The sequence below is a fragment of the Ostrinia nubilalis genome, chromosome 19 (genome assembly GCF_963855985.1).
Source record: "Ostrinia nubilalis chromosome 19, ilOstNubi1.1, whole genome shotgun sequence".
Classification (NCBI taxonomy): domain Eukaryota; kingdom Metazoa; phylum Arthropoda; class Insecta; order Lepidoptera; family Crambidae; genus Ostrinia; species Ostrinia nubilalis.
The window spans coordinates 6,527,932-6,553,114 of NC_087106.1; the positions used below are offsets into that span (position 1 = coordinate 6,527,932).

The window sequence follows — 25,183 nt, forward strand, 5'->3', positions numbered from 1 at the left end:
TTTCACTGTAATATTAAATTAGTTTGAGTGTTAACTTAAGACCTCTAAAGTGGTGCCGTCCCAACTTTTTTTAAACTTAAAGATTATTAATAATTTCTAGAGAAAAAGTTCCTCTTTCCTGTTAAACTCTAGAGAATTTCTTAAAGTTATTAATAGAAATTTTTCATGTGACGCTTCATTAAGAATATGAGTGATACTCTACTAATTTAGTACTAATTAAGTGTTAATAAATGCAAGTTATAAAACAGTTTTAATCTAATCTCTCTATTTAGTACTACTTAAACTAATTAGAATTACCAATATACCAAAGTAGCCACCCCTGTGTGGGTTCGGTACATAACTTTGTAAATACCGCGCATTGTGTTCGATAGTATGATAAATATTGTTTTTTTTTCTTGTTTGTTGAACGATGCCGTTTCTGTATTATTATGTGCATAACGATTTGTTTTTGCAAGTTATTTTAGTGGGGGATGAAGATGGTAGGGGTTACTTTCGCCATTGGAAAAAAGTTTGGTCATTATTTGACTTTTACAGTTTGGACTATGTTATGTTTGTTAATTAGGAAAAAAATAGAGTAATTAATTGCGTTGTACTTAGCCTTATTTTTTATTTTTTTTTTAGTAAAAAAATATCAAATTTAAAATAAAAAGACGACAGTTTTATGTGTAGCTTTTATCTCATAGAAGAAAAGTGAGATTTCATAACTAGATTATCACTAAAAAGCACATCTCATACGCATCACATTTTTCTTCATTACTGCTTCCCACTTTCGATCGCGCGTTAAAAAGTTGAAACTATAAAATAATCGTTCCGTTGAGTCACGATGCCAACAGTTTAAAACGTCGTTTGTCAGGGAGCTTGGCTGTTGGCTGCTGTATGCCTTTGCCCGGGTGTAGCCTTTAAAAATGTTGGAGCACTCAGCAGTGTTCGGTACAAATCGAATTAGACTATTACGGCGCCATATTGTGTTCTGCACTTTTAATTTTTGAAACGATGACAACGTCTTTTGTACAGCAGGGAGACTTGTTTGTGACCCTGTTATAATTCGATTTAACCTTTTAGTGTAAGTACTAAATAAATAGAAAAGACTTTCGTTAACATTTCATTTATTAATAACATTTTTTTTGATGCAACTTTTACGACAAAGTAGTACTACAGTTACCAAACTAATTGTTTTATCATAAAAACCATTCCTCTCGTTAGAGAAAACTTTCCGCAAGTTTTCTCGCTTTCTTGTTTGGCGAAAGAAAAGGAGCAAAAAAACAAAATGGCGACACCGTCCCGGGCTAAGCTGTAAGAGCTCTAACATTAACCTTTCGTCGCCGTTCGTTAACATTCGGCACGCACGCGGTGCAACGTCACATCGGCCGGTCAACAAGTACCTGCCTGTTTAGGGCTGCTACGCTCTGTACCTCTATTACGAAAAACTTTCGAGTTCGTTTCGTTGCGTATTCAAAGTGTCATCGAAAAATTTTGTATGAAAAATTAAACAGCGCCCCCTAGGGCGGCTATAATATAGGGGGCGCTGTTTAATTTTTCATACAAAATTTTTCGATGACACTTTGAATACGCAACGAAACGAACTCGAAAGTTTTTCGTAATAGAGGTACTGCACGTAACTTTCAAATCAAATCAAAAAATCTAAACTTTTAAATTGACATTTGAAATTGATTAAAATGTTGAAATCCCACTGATACGAAGTAATTTGACTCTGTCATTGAGCGGTCGGCAAAGACATGGAGCTCTGCCAAAGTCTTCGTCTTTTTAGTCTCCAAAACTTACATGCTTTTAAAACTCTAATAAATTGGTATTTACTAAGCACGCACGCGTGCTCAATCATATATCTCATTTTTTATCATAAGGTGAAATTAAGTACAAACTCAGTTCCAAAGGGTACAAAAATGATCACGTCATGTAAAGAACTAAGACCACTATTTTATTGACACATCAACATGTAGGTAAATGAGGACATAACAATCGTAAAATATCTTTGTAAACCATGTAAATAAATATTTCTGATTCTGAAACCATAAAAAAGTGAGAAAAAGTCTCTAAAATTCCCTGACAAAGCCACATTTTCTTGGCGATAAATGCATTTACTTACTTAGAACGCGTCTTAGTTTTTACTCGTGTAACTTTAGTCGTTAAAACATTTCGCCAAGAGCAGCCCTAGCGGTTTCCAAATTACCTACAAGCCACATTGAGTTCCAATGGCACCGCGCAAAGTTCTCTTTTCCTTGTCGCTTAATTTGACGTTTCGTGCAGCGTGAAGTGTCACGTCAAGGCGTATTAGGTTTAAATGGGACAGAATAAAGTTCACTTTCGCTTACGAGCCGGTTCGTGTAGCGTGCACATCATTTGGTATTCCGTCGGACGGGCCACGTGTTGCCCGGGGTTCAAGGCTGAGTGGGGGGTGTTTGGGGAATGCTAAGTGGGGATGGATTGAATTACGCTGGACTGGGATGCAATTGGACAGCTGGGTGTTAGGAGTAGTTGGATTTAAGATTGAATAGGTTTATTATTATTGAGTTTTTTTAATTTTCATCGATAAAAAACTTGCGTAACATTATCTCGGCCGATCAAAATTCAACTCTCTTCAGTTTTTGGCAACTCCTATTTATGTGGATTTATTTTCTAAAAATGAAAATAAAATTATGGAAAAATGCTGATCAGTGCTAAGTAGGATGTACCCATTTAAATAAAAAAACGTACGCCCGAATTGAGAACCGCCTCCTTTTTTTAAGTTCGTTAAAAATATGAATAACCAAGGACTTTGGGCTTTAATTAATAACTTTTGGTGTTTTTTTCTGGTTACTTAAGGGGTTAAGGGTATTTTAGTTGTTTGTTGAAACGATGGTGCATCAAGAAAAACACTGTGATCAGCAATATTCAACAAACGCTGTGTTCTATTTGTATGTGCAAGTGCAAATATGTATTATAATATGAATTCCTCAATATCCCAGCTTAATCATAGTCACAGCACGGAGGGGTAGTATCGATCCTCTACAGGAAGAGGGCTCGCTTCCGGAGGGGTGTTTTGAAAAATTAGCAGCGACCTCCAACCACTGGTATTTTGCCGCCAAAACAAACCAAAATACACCTTATATCACTATAAATAAAAACATTACTACCCCCATTTAATATCGGCACGAAATAAGTAGACAGATCCGCGTTAGAACTGTGTTCTGATTTATCATGTTTTTTGTTTGTGTCGGTCAAAACAAGGCTTTTGTTACTAAATAATTACCGAATTTGTTTTAAGTGCTCGTTGTCTCACAAAACAAATGAAAGTAACTAAAAATTGCAAAAAAATCTTAATAAAGAATTGAGAACCTCCTCCTTTGTTAGAAGGCAATAAATTCAGTTCCATTTTTTAAATATTTCTTAACAATTTGTAACTGGCTGGAGTACAAAAAAAAACCATTCAATAGCAATATTTTTTTAATGAACATTATAACCTTTTCAGTAGTTTCCAGGAATGTAAAATCTAGGTAAAATAGCTTTATTCCAAAAATGATAATAAGTATTAATAGCAAATCTAGTATTTTTTACACGCCCATTTTGGATCTGTATTGTAAACCAGAGTGAAAATTCCATGAAGTTGTGTTTTATGTACCTAATCCAAATTGCTAATGAACTAACTTTTAATGGTACACAACTTTTAACGGCACTACAATTATTTGACTAACAAAAACTCCGCCTGAAAGTAGGTATTTTGAATAATGTCTTTACCAACCGAAACAATTACGGGAACAAGTTGTTGTCGAAATAACGGAATTATGGTAAATCCTATTTGGGGGGAACCCTTCTGTAATATTATTCCAACGTCACTATACTCGTTTTCTGTGGCGGTAGACGGTTATAAGATTTTTAGGGCGCCATTATATTGCGATTTGTCGCTGTTTTTTAAACTCCGTGATTACAGGCATTCACTCATAACAATAATGGCGCATGAAACTTTACTCAAATACCTGAAACACTATTTTATAATGCTAATGCTATAGGCATAGTTTATGGAAAGTAAAGTAGACCTATAGCTTTCAGATAAAAGTAAGAGAAAAGTAATTTTCAAAATTTTCTTTTTAATGATAAAATTCGTACCTCTCGTTTATATAACACTAGCTTTCCGCCCGCGGCTTCGCCCGCGTGGAATTTTGTCTGTCACAGAAAAACTTTATCGCGCGCGTCCCTGTTTCAAAAACCGGGATAAAAACTATCCTATGTTCTTTCCCGGGACTCAAACTATCTCTATGCCAAATTTCATCAAAATCGGTTGCGAGGTTTAAGCGGGAAAGCGTAACAGACAGACAGACAGACAGACAGACAGACAGACAGACAGACAGACAGACAGACAGACAGACAGACAGACAGACAGACAGACAGACAGACAGACAGACAGACAGAGTTACTTTCGCATTTATAATATTAGTTGGGATTAAAAGATTGACTTTAATTTTAATTATACTCGTACTAACACTAACGGCCGAATACTGAAACGCTACTCAAATCTTTCACTCAGCTGACGGGCTCCTAAATTTAAGTATCCTTCAATTTTAAATGGTATTCTCAAACGCCACTCAACGGATTTGAAGCCGTGATCAGCTAAGCAGCTCTCAAATGTTTACATAATGGCAACATTTACCAAAAAAAGTATGTTTTCATTTACACAAATGATAACTTTACGTTTTTTATCCATTACACGCAGCATCGTTTGGTTATGTATTGTCTTTTATGGAAATATACTCAATCAACATAACATAGAACAGTTAATTTTTAGTTTCTATTATATATAAATCTCGTTTTGTCATATAAAAAAAATTATGCTTGCATTTTTATTTAATTAAAAAAATAATTTTAAAGGTGATACTTTTTATTGTTGAAATCTATTAAGTGGCGATCGTGGACCGAAACGTAACCACAATTGACATTTATCATTGTTGACAGAGCATCAAATTGACAAATCAACAACTCTTGGAAATGCTGCTATGCGATGTCCCCTTATTCCTCAGAAATAGGCATGTTTATGTATTGCGATTTCATAGCAGCTATTTTGGTTGTTACTTCGTGCACTATACGATGCACAGTTGGCTGTTAGATGTGGAAGATATCACCTAGTACACGTTCATAACTTCCCATTGCGTAGAACAGTAGGGTTATAATAAGTATTTGGTCCACTGGTTGTATGGCGTTTGGTGAGGGGTTTCAAAGACCTTCCAAATTATGAATCCAGAAACAACACCGTTTCTTTAGGGACGCGGAGCCTCGCTCGGAATTGCATGTCATTATAATAATATTTTTCAATTGCGTTCAGCCTTATTGCGTTCCTGCGATTAGATCTAGGTATTTCCTCAAGGCTCGAAAGAAATGATAACGATGACACACATTATTTACCACTATTTAGGTCGATTTAGGTATAAGAATAGGATTTAAGATACCGGGCAAGCACTCTCAAATTTAACAGCTGCTTAAGACGATTTGACAGTTGTTTGAGTAATGCTTAGCGTTGAATGGCGTTTCAGTATGCGAAAATTCATTTGAGTGGCGTTTAAGTGCAACTTAATTTGAGAGGTGCTTAAAAATTGAGAACTGCTCAGATATTGTTTTGAGTATGCGAAATGTAAGTTTAGGAGCTGCTTAACTATTTGAGAAGCCGTCAAATATTTAAATGGCGTTTCAGTATTCGGCCGTAAGACAATTAGTTAATAAAATGCGATGATAAGTGCACTTCTTAAACATAAACATAGATATAGCATCTTACAAGTCGTGTCCACAAAACATCGTGTCCGACTAATCGCAAGCGTGTGGCGCCCAACCGCCCTTCCCGCCCAAGTACAGGGCGGCGTAATTTGTGGCACAGAGCGAGGCGGGAAAAAGGTCCGTCATCGGCGTCGGAAAAAATGCCCGAACTGTAAGACTGAATGGGAAAAAGTGGAAACGTCATAATATTTTACTGGGCTATTAGGGTGCGGGCACAATGGCGGCTTATGTAATAGTTTCTTTTGAAGGACGTGTGGGATTTGGATTAGTGTAATGAGAGCTTTCGCTTAACTTTTGTGTATTACTTAGGGCTACTTCAAATGTATTGTTTTACGGTCCTTTTTGTATTAATTGGTATTTAGTATTAACTAGACTTTAAACCGCTCAAATTCATCTGGATCAAAACATGATTCAAAACATATTATTCAATTACAATGTAAGTCTTGATTATGTTTGTTGCCGGATAATAAGTACAGTAGTTCATTTAATTTATTGTGATTTTGTTTTGCCAGTGTACCAACACCCTTAGCATCCCTTCTTACGTAGGTTTTGCGGGGGTCGGAATAAAATATTGTCGGCAACATTCTAGCGATTTTGTCGGAGGCAAAGCAATAATATTATGACATATTGCCTCTATGCGAGCCCTTTGAGCCTACCAGCGTTTCCCTTCACAAGAAATATCGATGGAGGGCATAATAATAAACGTTTTGTGGAACTATGTATGTGCATGAACGGGGAAAGGTTTTGCGCAAACCAGTAGGTAAATAGTACAAAGAATTAATATGTGAAAGTTTTTATTTGGACATTTTGCGGTGAAGCCTTATTTGGGCGGCAAACATTGTATCGATGCCTCCTAAGTAAATAATCGTAAGCCACAAAATATCAATTTTGATTTTATAAGCATTTTATAATTACTAAAATACGATTTATCGAACCCGCGAACAAAAATTGCAATATCATTTAAAATAAAAGATTTTTCACACGTATTCAATCGTATGTAATCCACGCTCGCAACGTATACTATCGTAATGTCCTATGCGATCGTCTACAGGGGAGAAGCGGTTTGGTTCACCGCTAGCGAGCGCATACTATTAGGTAAGTAGTAATTACAGTTTTCCTTTTGGTGTTGAAAATTGCCTTATATTTTGTTACTAGCTATTCAAAACTATAGTAATTAACACATACGATTCTTTACGTTCCTTTTTTAAGCTAACAAAGTATCGTATGTTTTACATACCATGATAAACGTTGTCAATTAAATTTATTTTTTATCGTATGTAATACATACGATTATTAACGTGGTTTGTTTTCGTACGTTTGATATTGTATGTGCAATTTAATATTGTTTACGTTAGTAAATTGAGTATTTATTCCTATTGTAACGTTTAATTACGTCTTTGTTGTGAAGTTAAATTATATTTTATGTTTGTCTTTTTTTAATATTTTCAGATTCGCCATTGCCTGAAGGAGCTGATTTAATAGAAATCCAAGCATTTTCGAATTTGATCTCCAGTGATTTACTTAGTGATGAAGGTACTTCGATCCTACTAATATTATAAATGCGAAAGTTAGGATGTCTGGATATCAGGATGTCTGGAAATTTGTTACTCTTTCGCGCAAAAACTACCGAACAGATTTTGATGAAACTTTACAGTATTTTTGTTTATAACCCAGAATAACATAACATATAGGCTATAATTTATGACGATCTGTGACAAACTAAATTTCTTTAATTAGTGACATTTATATGTATTTTTATAAGTAATCAATAATAGGTAAAAAGCTTTATAACTAAAAAAAGTAAATCTGAATCACTCTCAGCATTACGATTAAAAGAATCTACAAGAAGATTGTGTTAGAATTGGTGATGCACCGCTGAAATGACACCACTAGTACAAAGGCTTACCAAGTATTTTTTTTAACTTTGGTTATAGGTAGCATATTTTATGGTTAAAAAGGAAGCAAACATCAGAGTATCTTGCTGTCGTCGTCTCGTGTTAGTTTTAGTAACAACAGTCATATTATTGAGACTCATCCAAATGATATTTATAATGGAGTTTATTTGAACACAACATCACCGTTCAAGTTCTTAGTCCAATTTTTACAGCCTAAGATTGACTTAAAATCCAAAAATTTGGTATGATGCAACTCGATTACAGTATATGGTTTCCCATCTTGTTTAGCCCATCGTACCAATGAAAACCATTCTAAAGGAGTATAAATACATTTATTTTTGGCACATCTTTCAATCAAAGCATGAAACTACAACCATGTACTGTAATCGAGTTGGAACATACCAAATTTTTGGATTTTAAGTCAACCTTAGGCTGTAAAAATTGGACCAAGAACTTGAACGCTGTTGTGCAATGGATGAAAATAAAAGAAGTCAAGGTGCTTCCTTCTGAGCCAAATAAACTCCATTATAAATATCATTTGGATGAGTCTCAATATATGACTGTTGTTACTAAAACTAACACGAGACGACGACAGCAAGATTACTCTGATGTTTGCCCCCTTTTTAACCATGTGCTACTATAACCAAAGTTAAAAAAAATACTTGGTAAGCCTTTGTACTAGTGGTGTCATTCCAGCGGTGCATCACCAATTCTATCACAATCTTCTTGTAGATTCTTCTAATCATAATGCTGAGACTGATTCAGATTAACTTTTTTTGGTTATAAAGTTTTTTACCTATTATTGATTACTTATAAAAATACATAAAAATATCACTACGTAATAATTACGATATTTACGGATCGCGCGCAAATTGTGAAGTACCCACTTATAGTTAGTTTATGAAATTGTTTGTTTATCTTTTAGTTTGTACGTATATCCTAAGCTATTGTTACAAAATATTGTATTTAACTATCTCACGTAAGTGAATTATAATTCTTGTGAGAAATAAATAAAGATCTTAAACCACATATTTTCATAAGAAAGAAAAACTGTTATAACGTGATTCTTTGGTAGGTACAAATTAATAAATATGGTATTTAAAACAGAGGTTTCATTTCAAGACTTTCATTGTGTTCAAATTGATTTTGTGAATCCTTTTGTCCAAAATAGATGAGTACCTAATTGAATAATTTAGTTTTAGCATGAATTTACAATGAAAAATTAATAAATGTGTAACATACCTTCGACAGTATAAATGATTATGTTCCCGTACAATGGAGTATGTGGCTCTTACTATATATTTTACCTACAGCTAGACAAAGTAAATAATTGTATAGTTATGTCTATATTATATAAAGCTCGATTCCTACTCACTGACTGACTGACTCACTGATCAGGGGTATTTTTAGGGTATTTAGAGGGGAAAGGGGTAAAATTGTTAGTGTTTGTTTTTATCTAGATTTTTTGACTGACAGCTTTACCACATTTTTTGAACCAAAAAACAAAATGGCGGCATTTTTTGAGACAACAACTTTTTTGTTTTTCATCCTGAATTTTTTCCTTTTTGGGAGTTTATTTTGGTTGCCAAGGTGTGTTAAAAAAATTGAGAAAAAATTAGAAAAACAAAATGGCCGCGCCGCCATCTTGGATTGAAAATGCGATTTCGGGGTGTTTTTAGGGAGGTGTCACTCCGAGATGCGTAATTAATTTTTAAAATTTCTTTTGAATATTTGTGACATGTATAGTCTTCTTATGAGCTACATTCACAGATTATCAAAAAACAAGATGGCGGCTGAGCCGTCGGCCATTTTGTTGCGATCAAAAAATTCCCAAACTTTGACACCAAATTTTGAATAGATGGCGACACCGGAGTGGGGTACAATGTTCCGGGCGATTGTTGCTCTATTATTCGAGTGTTGCCATGAATCGGACAAAACTACCATTTTGGTAGAAAATTTTCCACCACGGCCCCGGATAGTAGAAAATGGAAATTTTCAAAAATTCCAAAAACTTGGTATGCAGTTTGGTGACGTTTGGGGACCCTAATGACATTTCACCATTTTTATCAAAAAAGTCTGGCAACACTGAAAGTTATGGGGAAAAGTTATTTTTGCGACATGGGTGACTTTAAAGTTAGTGACAGACAGAAAGAATTATGGCAGAAAAAAAATAAAAATGAGGTGTGGTCGGATATACGACCCAGATTATAGGAAAAATCCGAAATGTCAAAAAATCAAGATGGCGGCGGCGTGGGCGGCCATTTTGTAAAAAGTTGAAAATTTCGAAATTTTGGAATCCATTTTTCGAGAACTTGGCAACATTTTTGAAAGTCGAGTTGTATGAGGCGGTTGTGTGTCCTGTCAAGAGGTTTCGCTTGGGTGTAGAAATTTCTCCAGTGTTGCCATACTTTAGGAGATTTGGTCCAAAAATGTCGAAAGTAGAAATAACGATTTCCGGTCAAAAATTTGGATGACGCCTCCTGCAAAGGGGTCGTGCAAATGACATTTGACCATTTTCATCTCGATCACCTGGCAACACTGGGAGCTACGCGGAAAAGTATTTTTTTCGACATGGGTGTCTTTAAAGTTAAGGACGGACAGAAGGAGATATGGCAGGGAAAATCTTAAAATGGGGTTTGGTCGGTTATACGACCCAGATTATGGGAAAAATCCGAAATGTCAGAAAATCAAGATGGCGGCGGCGTGGTCGGCCATTTTGTAAAAAGTTTCAGATTTCTGATTTTTCAAATGCATTTTTCGGGCAGTTGGCAACATTTGGGAAAGTCGAGCTGTATGGGGCGATTACGTAGTTTGTCAAGGAGTATCGTTTGGGAAAACTAAAATTTCCAGTGTTGCCATACTTGGAAGATTTGGTCCAAAAATGTAAAAAATGGAAATAACGACTTTCGGTCATAAATTTGGATGACGCCTCCTGCAAATAGGTCAAACTAATGACATTTGACTATTTTTATCTCGATCACCTGGCAACACTGGGAATTACGGGAACACAAAATTTTGTGACATGGGTGTTTTTAAGGCGTTGCTCCTCGGGACTGGGTGAGGATAGAAAAAAAGTAAAAATGGGGTTCGGCGCGGAAAATGGTCCAGATTAAGGCAAAAATGCAAAATTTTGGAAATCCAAGATGGCCGCCAAGCGTTCACCCGTTTTCGTAATTGAACTAATCTCTCCATACAAATTGTATGCAGGGGGGCTTCGCTAACGTAGAAAAAGGCGAGGCCGAAGGCCGAGCGATAGTTTAAAGCCCAAGAGTCGCCATAGATTTATTTTTAATGCGTCAAAAAAGGACTAGAGCCCAGTGACAGACAGAAAGGCGAGGCCGAAGGCCGAGCGATGGTTCAAATCCCGAGAGTTACCATAGTTAAACTTGTGTTGCGTCAAAAAAGCACAAGAGCACAGTGACAGACAATAAACACCCCCTGTAATTTTTGCGAGGCCGAAGGCCGAGCTCCGAATGCGAGGCCGCAGGCCGAGCGCCGCGTAGGGCGAAGCCCGGAGCGGCCAGCATCGCAGATCTAGCTTTTGTAGCCCGCGTAGCGGGCGACCAAAGCTAGTTACGATTTCTATGACTAATTTTATCCGCCGTAAAACACCGTAACAACAATATCTCCAAAACTACAATATATTTACAAATAAATGTTATTGTATGAGAATACACCTTAAATCGACTATATGTTTTGAAAAAATCGTATCCCTAGCTCAAAAGATGAGAAAACTGCACACATAAATATCTTTAAATGGCTCTACTGTAAAGTTTGGTTTTAAGACATACGATAGTTTACTTAGGAGGCATCGGTATCAGGACGAATTAGTCCGTTAGTTTCAGACATTACCAAACCAGGTACACTGTTATCTTTTATGTATCGTGTAGGTTGTAGAAAATAGGGTTAGAAATACAAACACAACTCTGAAATTGCGACTTGGACTAAAATCTGGTGCTTTTATGAGCCGCTAGAGATGCCTGAAACTTTCAGTGCCCTCCGAAACATAGAATCACATTTTTATATTGTTAGTATGAAGGTATAGATGGTTACGATCCCCATTATACTTTTACGAGATACTTACCCACAGTCCTTCCCCTAAAATATTAATTTCCCAAAGTGACACGACTATTTTCTCTGTCATCAAAACAAATGTCCCATCCCATACATAAAATTGCAACATTTCATATGTCCAACACAATAATGAATGAAAACATTTATATCTGTTATGAATTGTTACGCCCGCCTTTTTCGTAGGGCGGGAAGGCATGGCGGCCATATTGCGTCGCCATGACTGTCGGCGGCGGAAGTGACGCGCACGTGAGGGCCACTTCCGGTCCGCGTTCCGTTCCACGCAATTCAATGTCACAATATTGTGTCCAAGCTTACGAGTAGCTCGCTTAATTGTTCGCGACTTTGGAAGGAATTTATGTTTGGAGAATGTATTTATAAATGTAATGCTTTCTCTTTTGTTTGCTTATTGTGTGTATTGGTTTTTCCGACCGCGATGTTGCTGGGAAAATGTAAAGCTTTCGACAAATAAGGGACAAAAATAAACATGTTTCTTCTCTGAATAAAACAAAACGATATTGAACGATATAAGCATGAGAAACGTCTGTAAAGTAAGTTCATAAATAGTGTGGAAAGTAGAAAATTACTCTAATTAATTGGACATTACTTACGAAATTAGCGACCAACTAATAGCGTGTGGCGGTGGCCTATTAATCTATTAGTTACAAGTATATTAACTTTGTTAGGTCTTAATTACACGCCATGGCGGTCACGTGTCGCCGTCGCGTTAGAGCCTTGCCTTCATTATGGGGTTAAAGTTAATAACTTGCTAATGGGATGCGCGATTTTCATGTGCCAGTTAAATCGCGATCTGTTTTGGGCGTTCAAGTTACGATATTTGGGGAATCGATTTCGGTTTGCTTTGGTAGTGTAGTTTATTTTACTATATTTGCACAATAATAAACACAAAAAATAGGGATGTTTAGTTTTACGTATCTAAACGTAGGTAAAATACGCATGTATTAATAGGTGGAAGCTATGACGTTCTGAATGAAACTGAAGTGGTAGTTAATCATTTTTAACATAATTAATGTATAAAACTTTGCATTAAAATACCTACCATTACTTATTATAGGATGAGTCTTTAAAAGTCGCATTAACAACAAACAAAATTTTCAGAACCAAAGTTTATCCTGCTGAACATTCTTGAGGAAATGTAGAGTTTAGGGTCAAAGGCACTATAACTCCAATGAGGGCTATCGTTTTAGCGCTCATCAGTTAGCGCCACTGTAGAGTAAGGTCCTGTCACTTGCTAGTAGCGAAGACAGTGGCACCAACTTGTGAGCGCTAAAGTGGTAGGAGGACTATCGCAGTTGCACTCATCAAGATGGCGCCACTGTAGAGTAAGGTCCTGTCAATCGCCAGGGGTGCCAACTGTTAAGTACACTCGACATCAAATAAATCGCACCTCCCGCGACGAGTATTTTCAAACGTAGGTATGCATCCCCACTTCCCACCAATATTGGCACCATTTTTAAGCCTAGTTCTAAACTTCATTTCATTAAAGGAAAGGTTTTTACTCCAAAAATGTGTCTTCAGAAGGATCCAGAGCCACTTCTTAAAAAAATAGGTAGTTACGCTTGAGCCAACTTTTATGGCTATAAAACTGTTAAGTTGGAATTAATCGCTATCCATCTGTTAAAGATGACACGTGAGATCATAATTTGGTTTTATAACCATAAAAATTGGTCTAATTGATCCCAGAGATGAGCCCAAAGTGAGGTCTTTTTTCAAGTCACATTTATGGTATTTGTTAATCATTTCTTAAGAAATTAAATGTGTTTTTCTTTAAGGATATTTATAGGGCTTTCAAATAACACCAATATTGTTAGGGTACCATAATTGTGTCAGAAGAAAATCTTTAAAGTTCGCATCGCGGAAGGTGCGGTTTATTTGATGTTGAGTATGTTACAGGAAATGTATGAAATCCGTCATTGTATACAATTCCTAGGAATTGTGTATAAGGCCTAAAATCACCCGGAAATGTGTGATGTAAATTATATTAGACACATTTCCTAGGAAATTTACACATTTCCTAAACAGCAATCGGAAATGTAATTAAGATTTCAATGAATACGCGTGGACATACGGTGCGAGGGGAGGATATTGCATCATCCGATTACGCGGGGTCTCTATCGAATCGTCAAATTTTTTGCACGCCTATTTGTCTATGACACACAAATTTGAAGCCTAATTTTTTTTTACACAATATTATTTTTATTACGCCACTTTTTTTTCTCCGAAACTGAAATGGCGCTCCCGCGCCGCGGCAGCTGTGTATGTGTGGTCATATGTAAGTCTAACCTAACCTAACCGAGACTTTGTTATCCAGCTACAGAAGTATTAAAACCTTCATGCCAATAAATTTAATAAAAGAGATGTTAAAATTAGGGATTTCCAATACTTCAGCGTAATATGCGTGATGCCGAAAGAATGGATGCCAATAGGCAAATATTTTTTTCGGCCAAAGTATAATAGTGCGAAACAACTGTCAGGCAAAACAATAAAATAATTGTGAGTTAAAAGTACCTATCGGCCAATGTGGTTTGGCTAAATGAAATTTTAGGCGTCCCGAGGGGCACCCAAATACGCGACCGCGCTTGTGCCGCTAAGTTTTATACATTTCCTAATACAATATTGGAATTCTATAAAATTCCTAGGAAAAGTATACATTTCCTAGGATATGTGCGTATTAAAAAATCTCTGAAGCAATATTTTATACATTTCCTAAATAGCTTCGGAATTGTATACATTTCCTAGGAATAGTATACAATTCCTAGAATTCATACATTTCCTGTAACAAGTATATAAAAACGATAGTCCTCATTATTGGATTTTGCGTTGTTTATACGTCCCAAGTATTACTGTCTAGTGCTGGGAAGAACCAGCGTCAGCCACAGCAACTCAGTCACCATTTTAGAAATGTAGACTTTATAGACTTTACCAACTTTACTAACTATCCTCCTCCTCACAGGTCTGGTTCTCCAACCGGCGAGCGAAGTGGCGCCGAGAAGAGAAACTCCGGAGCCAGAGGAGGGACGCTCCAGCGGCTTCGCCCCCGGCGCCGCCCGCGCCTCGGCTACCACTGAACGGCGGGTTCAACTCCATGTACAGTCCCATACCGCAGCCTATTGCTACTATGAGTGATTCTTATAGGTAAGTTTTGATGTTTGACTAAGGCTGAGTTGCACCATCTTACTTTAACAAACGTCAAAAATCTGTCAAACTCCATACAAAAAGCACCGGATAATATTAAAGTTACGGTGAAAGCAAGTTAGTGCAACTCAGCCTAAGTTTTTATCTTTTGTTACTTAGTAATAATAATTAACTTCAAATTCTATTCTACGTTACTTACGCTTACGAGTAGGTACATCTTATAGTTGAATAGGCGTAATATTACGTAAGAACACCCTGGATTATTAGAGATGGGGTGATGTTGTGCCGTCAATTTTATACTATGAGTGTTGTCGACTGTACCTACGAGTACATCCAGAATTTCAGGTCCCTATGAAATTGTCAATAGTTAGCAGTTATGATGTGGTTAGGTATAATGTACGTGAGATATTATATCCATCTCATAATCCCCTCCCCATTTCCCATAATATTTTTTCTAGGTTATCATTATTCATCATCATTTCAGCCATAGGACGTCCATCACTGCTGAACATAGGCCTCCCCCAATGCTTTCCATGTTGATCGATTGGTAGCGGCCTGCGTCCAGCGCTTCCCCGCTACCTTTAGGTACGATGTCGTCGGTCCACCTTGTAGGTGGACGTCCCAAGTCACAAAAAACGCTACTTTTCATACTTTCATTGAAAACCTCCCACAATTTAATACCATATTATTCGCTGCCCAATGTCAACATAGCAAATTGAAAATTATACCTTTTTTCCATAAATAGATAAATCTAAATTGTCTTTTGGTATAAAAAACCTGAACTATAAAACTTGAACAAAGGTTACGAGCACTTCAAGTCAAAGTTTCAATGTTAAGATAGCTACCTCCCCAGCCAGATAGTCGATGAGGCCGTTAACCTTTGAGCACCAAGTTTGACTGTAAACTTCAAAGTTTTGTCGTTAGTGTGCGTCGGCTTTGAATTAGGTAGATAAGTATTTGACGGTGTATTTGTTTCTTATTGTTATACACTCGGCATCAAATAAATCGCACCTCTCGCGACAAGCACCTATCAAACGTATGCATCCCCACTTCCCACCAACGTTGGTACCATTTGAAAGCCTAGTTCTAAACTTCATTTCATTAAAGGAAAGGTTTTTACCCCAAAAATGTGTCTTTACAAGGATCCAGAGTCACTTCTTCAAAAAATAGGTAGTTACGCTATAGCCATTTTTTATGACTATAAAACTGTTAAGTTGGGATTAATCGCTATCCATCTGTTAAAGAGGACACGTGAGATCTTTATTTGGTTTTATAACCATAAAAATTGGTCTAATTGATCCCAGAGGTGAGCCCAAAGTAAGGTCTATTTTCAAGTCACATTTATGGTATATGTTAATCATTTATTTAGAAATAAAATGTATTTTTCTTTAAGGATATTTATTGGGCTTTCAAATAACACCAATATTGTTGGGGTACCATGATTGTGTCAGAAGAAAATCTTTAAAGTTCGCGTCGCGGAAGGTGCGGTTTATTTGATGTTGAGTGTAGTTATGGGTAAGAAGAAAACTTTCTCATAAAAGTAGATACAGTATTATCATATTTATAAAACAAAACTTAAGCTTCGAAGTCATTTCAAAGAAAGCTGATACTGCACGTTGCAAAGTTTCAGACATTATCGAACTAAAACACTAAAAAAAGTTCGAAAACTTGGCGTGAAACCCGATTTCCATAAACAAGGACGTTAAAAAAGTTACAAGGCGTTCCTAACGCCATCTATCAGCGGGCGGTGAAACTAATTAGATTGCGCGCGAAATCGACCGGCAAAGGTCGCGCTTTCTTGCGTTTCCCGCCAATGCATAGAGACGCCCGCCGCGCCGAAGGTCGCCGGTTTCCACTTGAATTGATTTTTAATAGTGAACTACGGACTTTAGCTTTTGTCGTCGGGCAAATTAACTTAGTCGAACGAGAAGTTTCCCCTTTAGTTCAGTCTGCAGAATGAATTTTATTATGCGAGCGCTTGACACTTTCTTTTTGTTGGCAACTGATAGAAAACCGATAACTGATACGCTGCTTGTTTTAAAAGTTGCACACTTTTTCATAAGAAATTGTATTCCAACATAATTATTTTCTCGTCGTTTTGAGATTCGGAGGTCGGGAAATTGGTTTTAGGTTATTAGAAATAATGTTAGTAAGAGCGCTATTATAGACTAATGACTAGTCTATTTTTTTCCTTTATCATCGCGATAATAATTTAATCATCAAACATCATCCTCAGTTCCTCACAAACATTTATTGTAAATATTAGTTCGCCGTGAGGAGACACATCGCCAAAACTTTATGTTCTTGTTTAATTCGTCATTATAACCATTTCCATCATCATCATCAACATACTATCCTTGTGTTAGTGATTGAACATCCACACACAGCGCACACATATTTAATCTTTTTCGTACCATCATCGTCACTGATCATGATGAATGATGATTCATCAGTATACTAACTTCTCCTTTCTCCCTCAGCTCAATGTCCGGCGGGCTATCCTCCTCGTGCCTGCAGCAACGCGACGGCGGTTACCCGTACATGTTCGGCGACGTTCTCGGCGGCGGCGGCTACTCACGCGCGCCGGCGGCGCACCAGCAGCACGCCGCCTACTCGCAGCCGCAAGCCGCTGCTAGCACTGGTGAGTGTTCTAGAGTGTTCTACAGTCTTATTAATATAACATGTACGATGCGTGATGGTAACTACGCGCGCCGGCGGCTCACCAGCAGCACGCCGCCTACTCGCAGCCGCTGCTAGCACTGGTGAGTGTTCTGGAGTGTTCTAAACTAAAGATGTACGATATGTGACGGCAGCTACTCGCGCCGGCGCGGCCAACTTGCAGCACGCCGCCTGCTTGCAGCCGCAAGCCGCTGCTAGCACTGCTGAGTGTTCTGGAATGTTCTAAACAAAACATGTACATGTTCGGCGACGGGCTCGGCGGCGTCTAACAGCAGCACGCCGCCTATTTGCAGCCGCAAGCCGCTGCAAGCACTGGTGAGTGTTCTGGAGTGTTCTACTAAACGAAACATGCACGATGCGCGACAGCAGCTATCGTACACTCGGCGACGTTCTCGGCGGCGGCTAACAGCAGCACGCCGGCTTCTCGCAGCCACAAGCTTCTGCTAGCATTGGTCAATGTTCCAGATCTAAATCTTTTCAGCAACTACTTAGGTACCATAAAAATATTACCACGCTAATTCTTCCCTAATTTTATTTTATTCATCAGTTATGTGTGTGACATAATCGTTTGACATTCGTTTTATATTCAACAAAGATTATTTTACTTTTCAAAAGCATTGATTGAACGTTTATTTGCATAATATAAAAACATTTGAAAATCGACGCAATGGAGATGAGAGGCCTTCGAAAATATTTACTAACTTCGTAATAAAATGTTTTAAAAAACCGCTGACTCAAGAGCGAGGGGCGTCTGGCTGAAGACCGCGACATGGACGGGGGAAACAAAAAACGAAAGAGGAGGGAAAATAGGAGTTCATGCCACGATTGGATTTGCCGTTGTCTGTTCCTTACAAATGGTTTTTAAATTGATTTTGAATATCGAATGCTTTTGATAACAAATAGTGAGATTGCGGCGGGACTATTAATTTCGCGCCCAAAATGAGGTTTGAATTCAGAATTTAGTTTGTAAAAACGAATAAGCGAGGCGCCTTGTAACGTGCGCGTTCCCATTGTTTTAAAAAGCAGTAACTTTCGCATTTGGTATTATATATCACACGGCGGACATTTTTAGCCGTAGGTGGCGGAAAGCGGTATGAATTATTGTTGTTGGGCGGTTGGCGGCATTGTGCGAGTTGCCAGCGCGCGGGAAGCTGAACAAAAGAGTTTTTCGCAATTCAAAATGCACGCTCTCGTTTCATTTACTCTTTTGCGCACTTTCGACGCTGCATTGCCAGCTTCGTGGTATTAAATAATGCGGATTTGTTCTACTTTTCGCTTTTTGGCGCTATTCTTTAACGGATTCAGTGGATTCATTGAGATATTTTGCATTTGCGCGCGCGAGACGGGATTTTCAGTTTCAGATGTCGTTAATAATGTATCTTGGTTAACACGTTCAAATTTCGCAATATTTTTACTATGTTATTCCAACTCATTTAAAAGTAATTAGTCTTTGTAGCTCTTAACTCCGTTCCCTAACTTCTTAGAATCTTCAAAATCGTGTAAACTGTTCCCAATAAGCTACTCTTTTTCTTCATAAATTGCTTAAATTACGAAATAATAAACCGTATCAAAAGGTACGTAGGTCACAGTTCAGTCCATTGGCTAAGCTCGCAGCTGTTTAGGCCCGATAATACGTTTAATGAATGTAAGCCCCTAGCACCCCCTGGCGTTATCGCAGCGCTCCACGCAGGCCATCGCGCGTGATTTGTGCGGAAAATCGCTATACAAAGCGAGTAAACACAAGCGTGATTTAATGCTATTGAGTAGCTATATGAGATATTGAAATCAAGCTATTCGCTATTAAACCGTGATAAAGGTGACCGTATAATCGTTAATTAAACATAGGTACCTACTTAAGTAAGTAGTGTTTTCAGGACTGAATTCGCAGTTTATTATAAAATCTGCAATAATTGATTGCAGAAGTCAATGTTGGGGGTGAAAAATGTCCACATGAAAAGGGGTGAAAGATGTCCGTATGAAAGGGGGTGAAAGTGGTTCTCAATATAACAAAAAGGACTGAAATCGGAGTAGGTATAAAAAATATTAGCTTTACAATTTTTAAGGGAAAGTGAATTTTTGTTCTTGCGTCATTTCACAAAAACAAGGTTGCTTGTGTCAATTAATTAACCGTAAATTAATTAACAATCAGCTAAAATATAAACCCATACGACAATTTAACTGTCCCAAAAATAAACCGCATTTTTACGAAGTAAAACATGAACTTCGGAATAAAATAGTTAAAATATAATTAATTGGAATCCACGAGCCGTGATAAAGTTTATTGAAAACTGATGGCAATAAATTGAGCGTTACTTTTCTAATAATTATCTGTGGTTATAACGCACAGATAAAATACAATATCGCCACAGTTTTAATTATGTCACCATAGCAGGATTACCGGCAATTTAACATTTTAAATGCACGTTATTAACAGTTTGTTGGCCGGTCAAATAGATTGTTTGAACGTTATTTTGAAATGGTCAATATTTTTACCGCACTGTTTTGTGTTGCAAAATAATTAATAGAATACACTAAGCCAAATTGGATGGTCATATTCATTAGTAAATTATAATTTATAAGCAATATTGACTTTGACTCTACTTAAAAGCTTTACTTATACCTACTTTACTTACAGCTACTCATTGCATTTTTATAAATTTGATTCTTAACAATTAACAGGCGTGGTGACACCGAAATTGAAGTTTCTTTCTTTTTATGTCTGTTTACAAGCCAATGTGTCACTTTACCCATCATAGGTACTTATTACCAAAATACCTAAGTATTACTCGGCAGCTCCCAACGATATACCTACCGACGACGCGGCGTAATCGAGCCGACCGCGCGCCGATAACGCGATTGTGTGTAATAAACGGAATGGCGCAATCCTATTAGACGTATGACGCGGACGCATGACGGAATTGACGGACTAATAGCGTCAGCGCCGCCAGCGATGCCCATTCGATTATAGCAGTCGGACGTTTAGCGATCGGTTCTGTAATCTGTATGTTCTCATCAATTCTCGGCACCTGGTTATGACATTTCTATGACATTTCTATTTCTATTTATTTTAATCACAATTTTATATTTTGTTTTTATAATTTCTATTCAATTTAATCACAATTTTATGATATGTTATTTTTTTATTATTGCAAAAACCAATAGCTAATTTGTTACGTGGCTGGTGGACGTGGCAAATGTCAACTTGACAAGTGACATTTTTTTTTTTTTTTCTCTGTCTGTAGCATTGGTTTTTGTTTTTGACATGTGTATGTAATGATTATTAATAATATTGTTATGTTTTAATTTGGAATGATGTATTTTGTTATTATTTAATTTTAATTTTTTGAATGATTAATTTATGGTTTTTATTATTATTATTTTTTCTTCTAATTTCTTTCTTTCTTCTTTTTTTGTATAGCGCTGCAAAAGGCACCCACTGAAAATCAGTGTCTTGGCAGTCACACTGTCAAGATATTACTGAGTGGGTGACCTTTTTTGGCAACTTAGTTATTATTTTTTTTGTGTATGTCTATGTTGCCTGAATTTGTTGTTGCCAAAATAAAGTTATTTTCTTTCTTTCTTTCTTCTTTCTTTAATCGGTCATCAAAATTGGACACGTCAACCTAGAATTAGATTTGGGCATCAGGAGCGATGAGTGAGCAATGGCAATAACAAAATTAAATACAGACTTTGACAGTTCTATAAGTTTACGCAGTTTGCTGAAAGAAATTTTGCTGTCAAATATTCAGACGCTGGGTACGCCCATGCCGCCAGCGATGCCCATTCGAGTAGAACAGTCATCGGGCCTACAAAATCCCATGTAATCTTATAATTTTTTAGGACACTGGCCTATCTAAATAACGTCACTCTTACCATAATAAAACCGTTATTTCATGAACAACCATTACACATTATACAAGGGCAAATGTTAAAGCATGACGTCCAGATTAGCAATAATGCCTAACTATTACTACAACAACTACTAATACTTGGCGTCAATTAGTGTGGAATTCGCAATCCTATGGCATATGATTTTGACGCATGGCTAATAGGCAGTCGGCATACCTATATGAGCATTTAGCATGCTATTTGTGTGATAGTTTAATACAACAGGAGCATTTGCATAATTTGGATGAGGTGTATATGCAAGCAGTTATCTTGATATACTTAGTTGATAACTTTTACATGTTTTTAAAGAGTTTATATCTAACATACCTACTGTTAATTATGAAAAGTCTAAAACGTTAAAATAACGGTATCGTTGTGGCCAATGAGATGCTGTCATAGTGACATTGACAATACGTCAATGTCACGCTAGCATCAAACGTGAGAATAGAGGGACGCGCGGAGATGACTCCGCGCGCTTTTGTGCTAAGTGATGAATTGTATCGAAAATAAGGCAATATACTGTGAAAGTTAAGTATCCAGTGTTTTATTTATGAGAATAGATCTACCGGCCTCTAATACTACTTACTTATAAAAAAATAGGTCCCTTACTAAGATAGGGTCATCGCATCCCTGAATTGGAAGGGAGGACAAATAGGATTATTTACCTAACATCTTGACACAGGTTACTCACAGCCAGCGTTGCCAGTTTTTTTTTTTCGCCAAGTCGGGACTTTGGTACTCTTTGAGTGAAAATAGCGGGACTCTTCCGTCAGAAGCGGGACATAGTAAAAAAACGTATATAATCAAAGGTTTTCAAATATTTATCTTTTTATTTGACTTAAAATTACGTTTACGTGACAATATATAGCAAAAGTAGCCATAGAAAATGTATTTTAACAAAAAAATAATATTTTATGTCAGATTTACTCTATCGTTAAATTCGTCTTTAGAATAAAAAAAGAATAAAATTAAAAATGTTTTATTCTTTAGAATAATATGGCGTTTCAAACAATAGTTTGGTGAAGTAAGTGTCTTTCTCCGAAAAGCGGGACCGAGCATGTCCCGCGCGGGACATTTAAATTTGATTTAAAAATCGGGACGTCCCGCCAAAATCGGGACGTCTGGCAACGCTGCTCACAGCACAGGTATCATAAACAATGCTACAAATATTCTAAAAAAAATTATGGTTTTTGACGATTCTACGGGGAAGTTGTAGGAGGGAAAACTTTTGTTTTCCTACTTATGCACTTAGTTTTGCCAATCTTAATTTTCGATGTGACATAAACTATAACAAACAATTTGATTTCAATTTTAAATTGCAAAGGATTGATTTCTATTTACATTGTTTATACAGTCGACAGCACATCGGACTATACATTTTTGTTGCAAAATAGCACGCAATAAGGTGCCGCAGTGTATAAGGCGCAGCTTAATGTGCCGTCGTTTGTACAATAAAAAAGCTCTATTCCCCTTCTAATCGCCACTTTTGTTCTAGGTGTAATATCGGCGGGAGTGAGCGTGCCTGTGCAAATACCTTCCCAAGGGCCGGACCTCGCGTCGAACTACTGGGGCCGGCTACAGTGATCGCAGCTCTTCGGGTTCCCTCGGCTTCTCTCGATGCCCGAGAACCCGACCGAGTCGCCATCTAGCGAACTCGCGCACAACTACGCCGACCTATCCATGAACGCCCTCAACATGACTGCTGGACACGATGCTAACATACCAGAATTACAAGAAAACAACTCCGTATCCTAAAGTGTTTGGTGCGTTATCATACGAGTACTTTCCTTCGTGTAATTAAGGCAACTGATGATGTTCAAACTTAGTTCTAAGTCGCTGTGTAAGATGAATTGTATTGGAACTTTTTTGGCAAAATTTAACTGTATAAATACTTTTTTGAATCGATTTTTAATGCGGTACAATTCATCGTGCACGGCCATTTACGTAAGCTAGGAAAGCAATAGAATGTAAATATAGGTAAGCGCCATCTATTGTTGAGTAGTGAATTCTCGCTCCGTTGACGAAGGGCGGGAAATGTAAATTGTTTGTGCCAACGTTTGTAATAATTGAGTGTTATGCCCTTGGCGACAACCCTTTTGATGTATGTTGGGGTGCAAAATTAATGATATAGATGAAAAAATGTCGCAATGAGCTTCGTTACAGCGATTTGTTTCTCTCCCCAACAAATTGACACACACTAACCATGTTTGTATTATTATTGTATATTACACTAATAAATGTTGTAAGTACGTTCGCAGTTCTATAGCACAGACTTTGAAACGAATTAATTTATTATTTATAAATTATGGATAAGGAGATCGATATTGCTGTGATTATAATGTAGTAATAAATTATTTTTACCATGGTGGAAAACAATATTTTGAAATTACATTTCGGAATACAATTTGGGAAGTCAAACATAAAATTCATGTACAAAACTGTATACTTACTGTACTTAAATAATACTTAATTTGGTTGTAATATAGCATTTCGTTTACTAAAGGATCACAATACTGTATTAAGCATGAGAATATTAATTTTACATTTTAAATGAATGTGAATCATAATATATTTTCAATAAGAATAAATGCAATATGGACGAGGTATAGGAGTATGGTAAATTGTATGTAAAATAGGTAAGAAGTAAGTGTAAAATAAATTATTACTCGGATGTAAGTGCATATAGATTGAGGAGATTACAGTGAAATTTATTAATAAATATTGCATTAACCATTTTTTATTGTTTCATTAAATCAAAGATTAACATAAATGAAGTAGGATTATAAAAATATTTTTTGTGCTATTAATTCGAATTAACTTCGCACTTCAAACTAAATTGATACTCTTCATAACCATAAGTATCAGTTAAACAAGCCCAATACAGCGACCCCAAATAAAGTTATGATCATTTATAACGACGCAAGCGAACACTCGAGTGTATCAAATGACATAACAATAGCCTAATATGGAATAAAATATTAACAATGACAGCAGATGGCCGAAAGTGCACGCGAAAATAAACGCTATAGACAGTGCTGCCTCTAGCGGCGCGAAAATGAACCTTACGGCGACGGTGCTGCCCCATTGTTTCGGCGTTGGAAATTATGCTGATAAGTGTATTTGGGCGGTACATATTATTATTAGCGTCTAGGGTCAGCAATGTGATTGCATAGTCATTCAATTAGCTTAATAATTCAATAAAATTGTAAGAATATTACAAAATACGTAAGTATACAGTGTGAGGGTAGGTTGTGAAAACCTGGTGACGAAATGGTGGACGGGGTCTGCAAAATAAAGAAGACTTGAAGACATCATATTGAAATGAAGGTAAAATTTTCAACCTAGCATTTTAATTAAAATTTATCGCGCTTTTTTCACTTGAAAAAATTTCAAACTTTCTATTTATGTCATACTAGCGGCCGCCCGCGACTTCGTACGCGTGGATCCCGTTTTACCCCCTTCATCTATCTTACGCGGTTTAGATTTTTTCATACAAATGTTTTTTCCCGCTAACTCCCGTTCCCGTTGGAATTTCGCAATATCCTGTTGTAACTAAGCTTTAAGTTTACTAAGGTACCTGCATGCCTTTCAAGCGTCTATCTTACGTGGCTTAGATTTTTTCATACAAATGTTTTTTCTCGCTAATTCCCGTTCCCGTAGGAATTTTGCAATATCCTGTTATAACTAAGCTTTAAGTTTACTAAGGTACCTGCTTGCCAAATTTCAAGCGTCTAACT

The 25,183-nt window shown here is 37.0% G+C and overlaps 1 protein-coding gene across 1 annotated transcript in view; it reads left to right on the forward strand.

Annotated features, from left to right (window-relative positions):
• Positions 1-24,142, forward strand: part of LOC135081104 (paired box protein Pax-6) — a 59,689-nt gene extending 35,547 nt beyond the window's left edge. Inside the window, exons 6-8 of the mRNA XM_063975844.1 lie at positions 14,698-14,879; positions 17,360-17,520; positions 22,942-24,142. Of these exons, the coding sequence (XP_063831914.1) occupies positions 14,698-14,879; positions 17,360-17,520; positions 22,942-23,030 (432 nt within the window). The 3' untranslated portion in view covers positions 23,031-24,142. The remainder of the gene's footprint in view (positions 1-14,697; positions 14,880-17,359; positions 17,521-22,941) is intronic.
• The last annotated feature ends 1,041 nt before the right edge of the window (positions 24,143-25,183 follow it).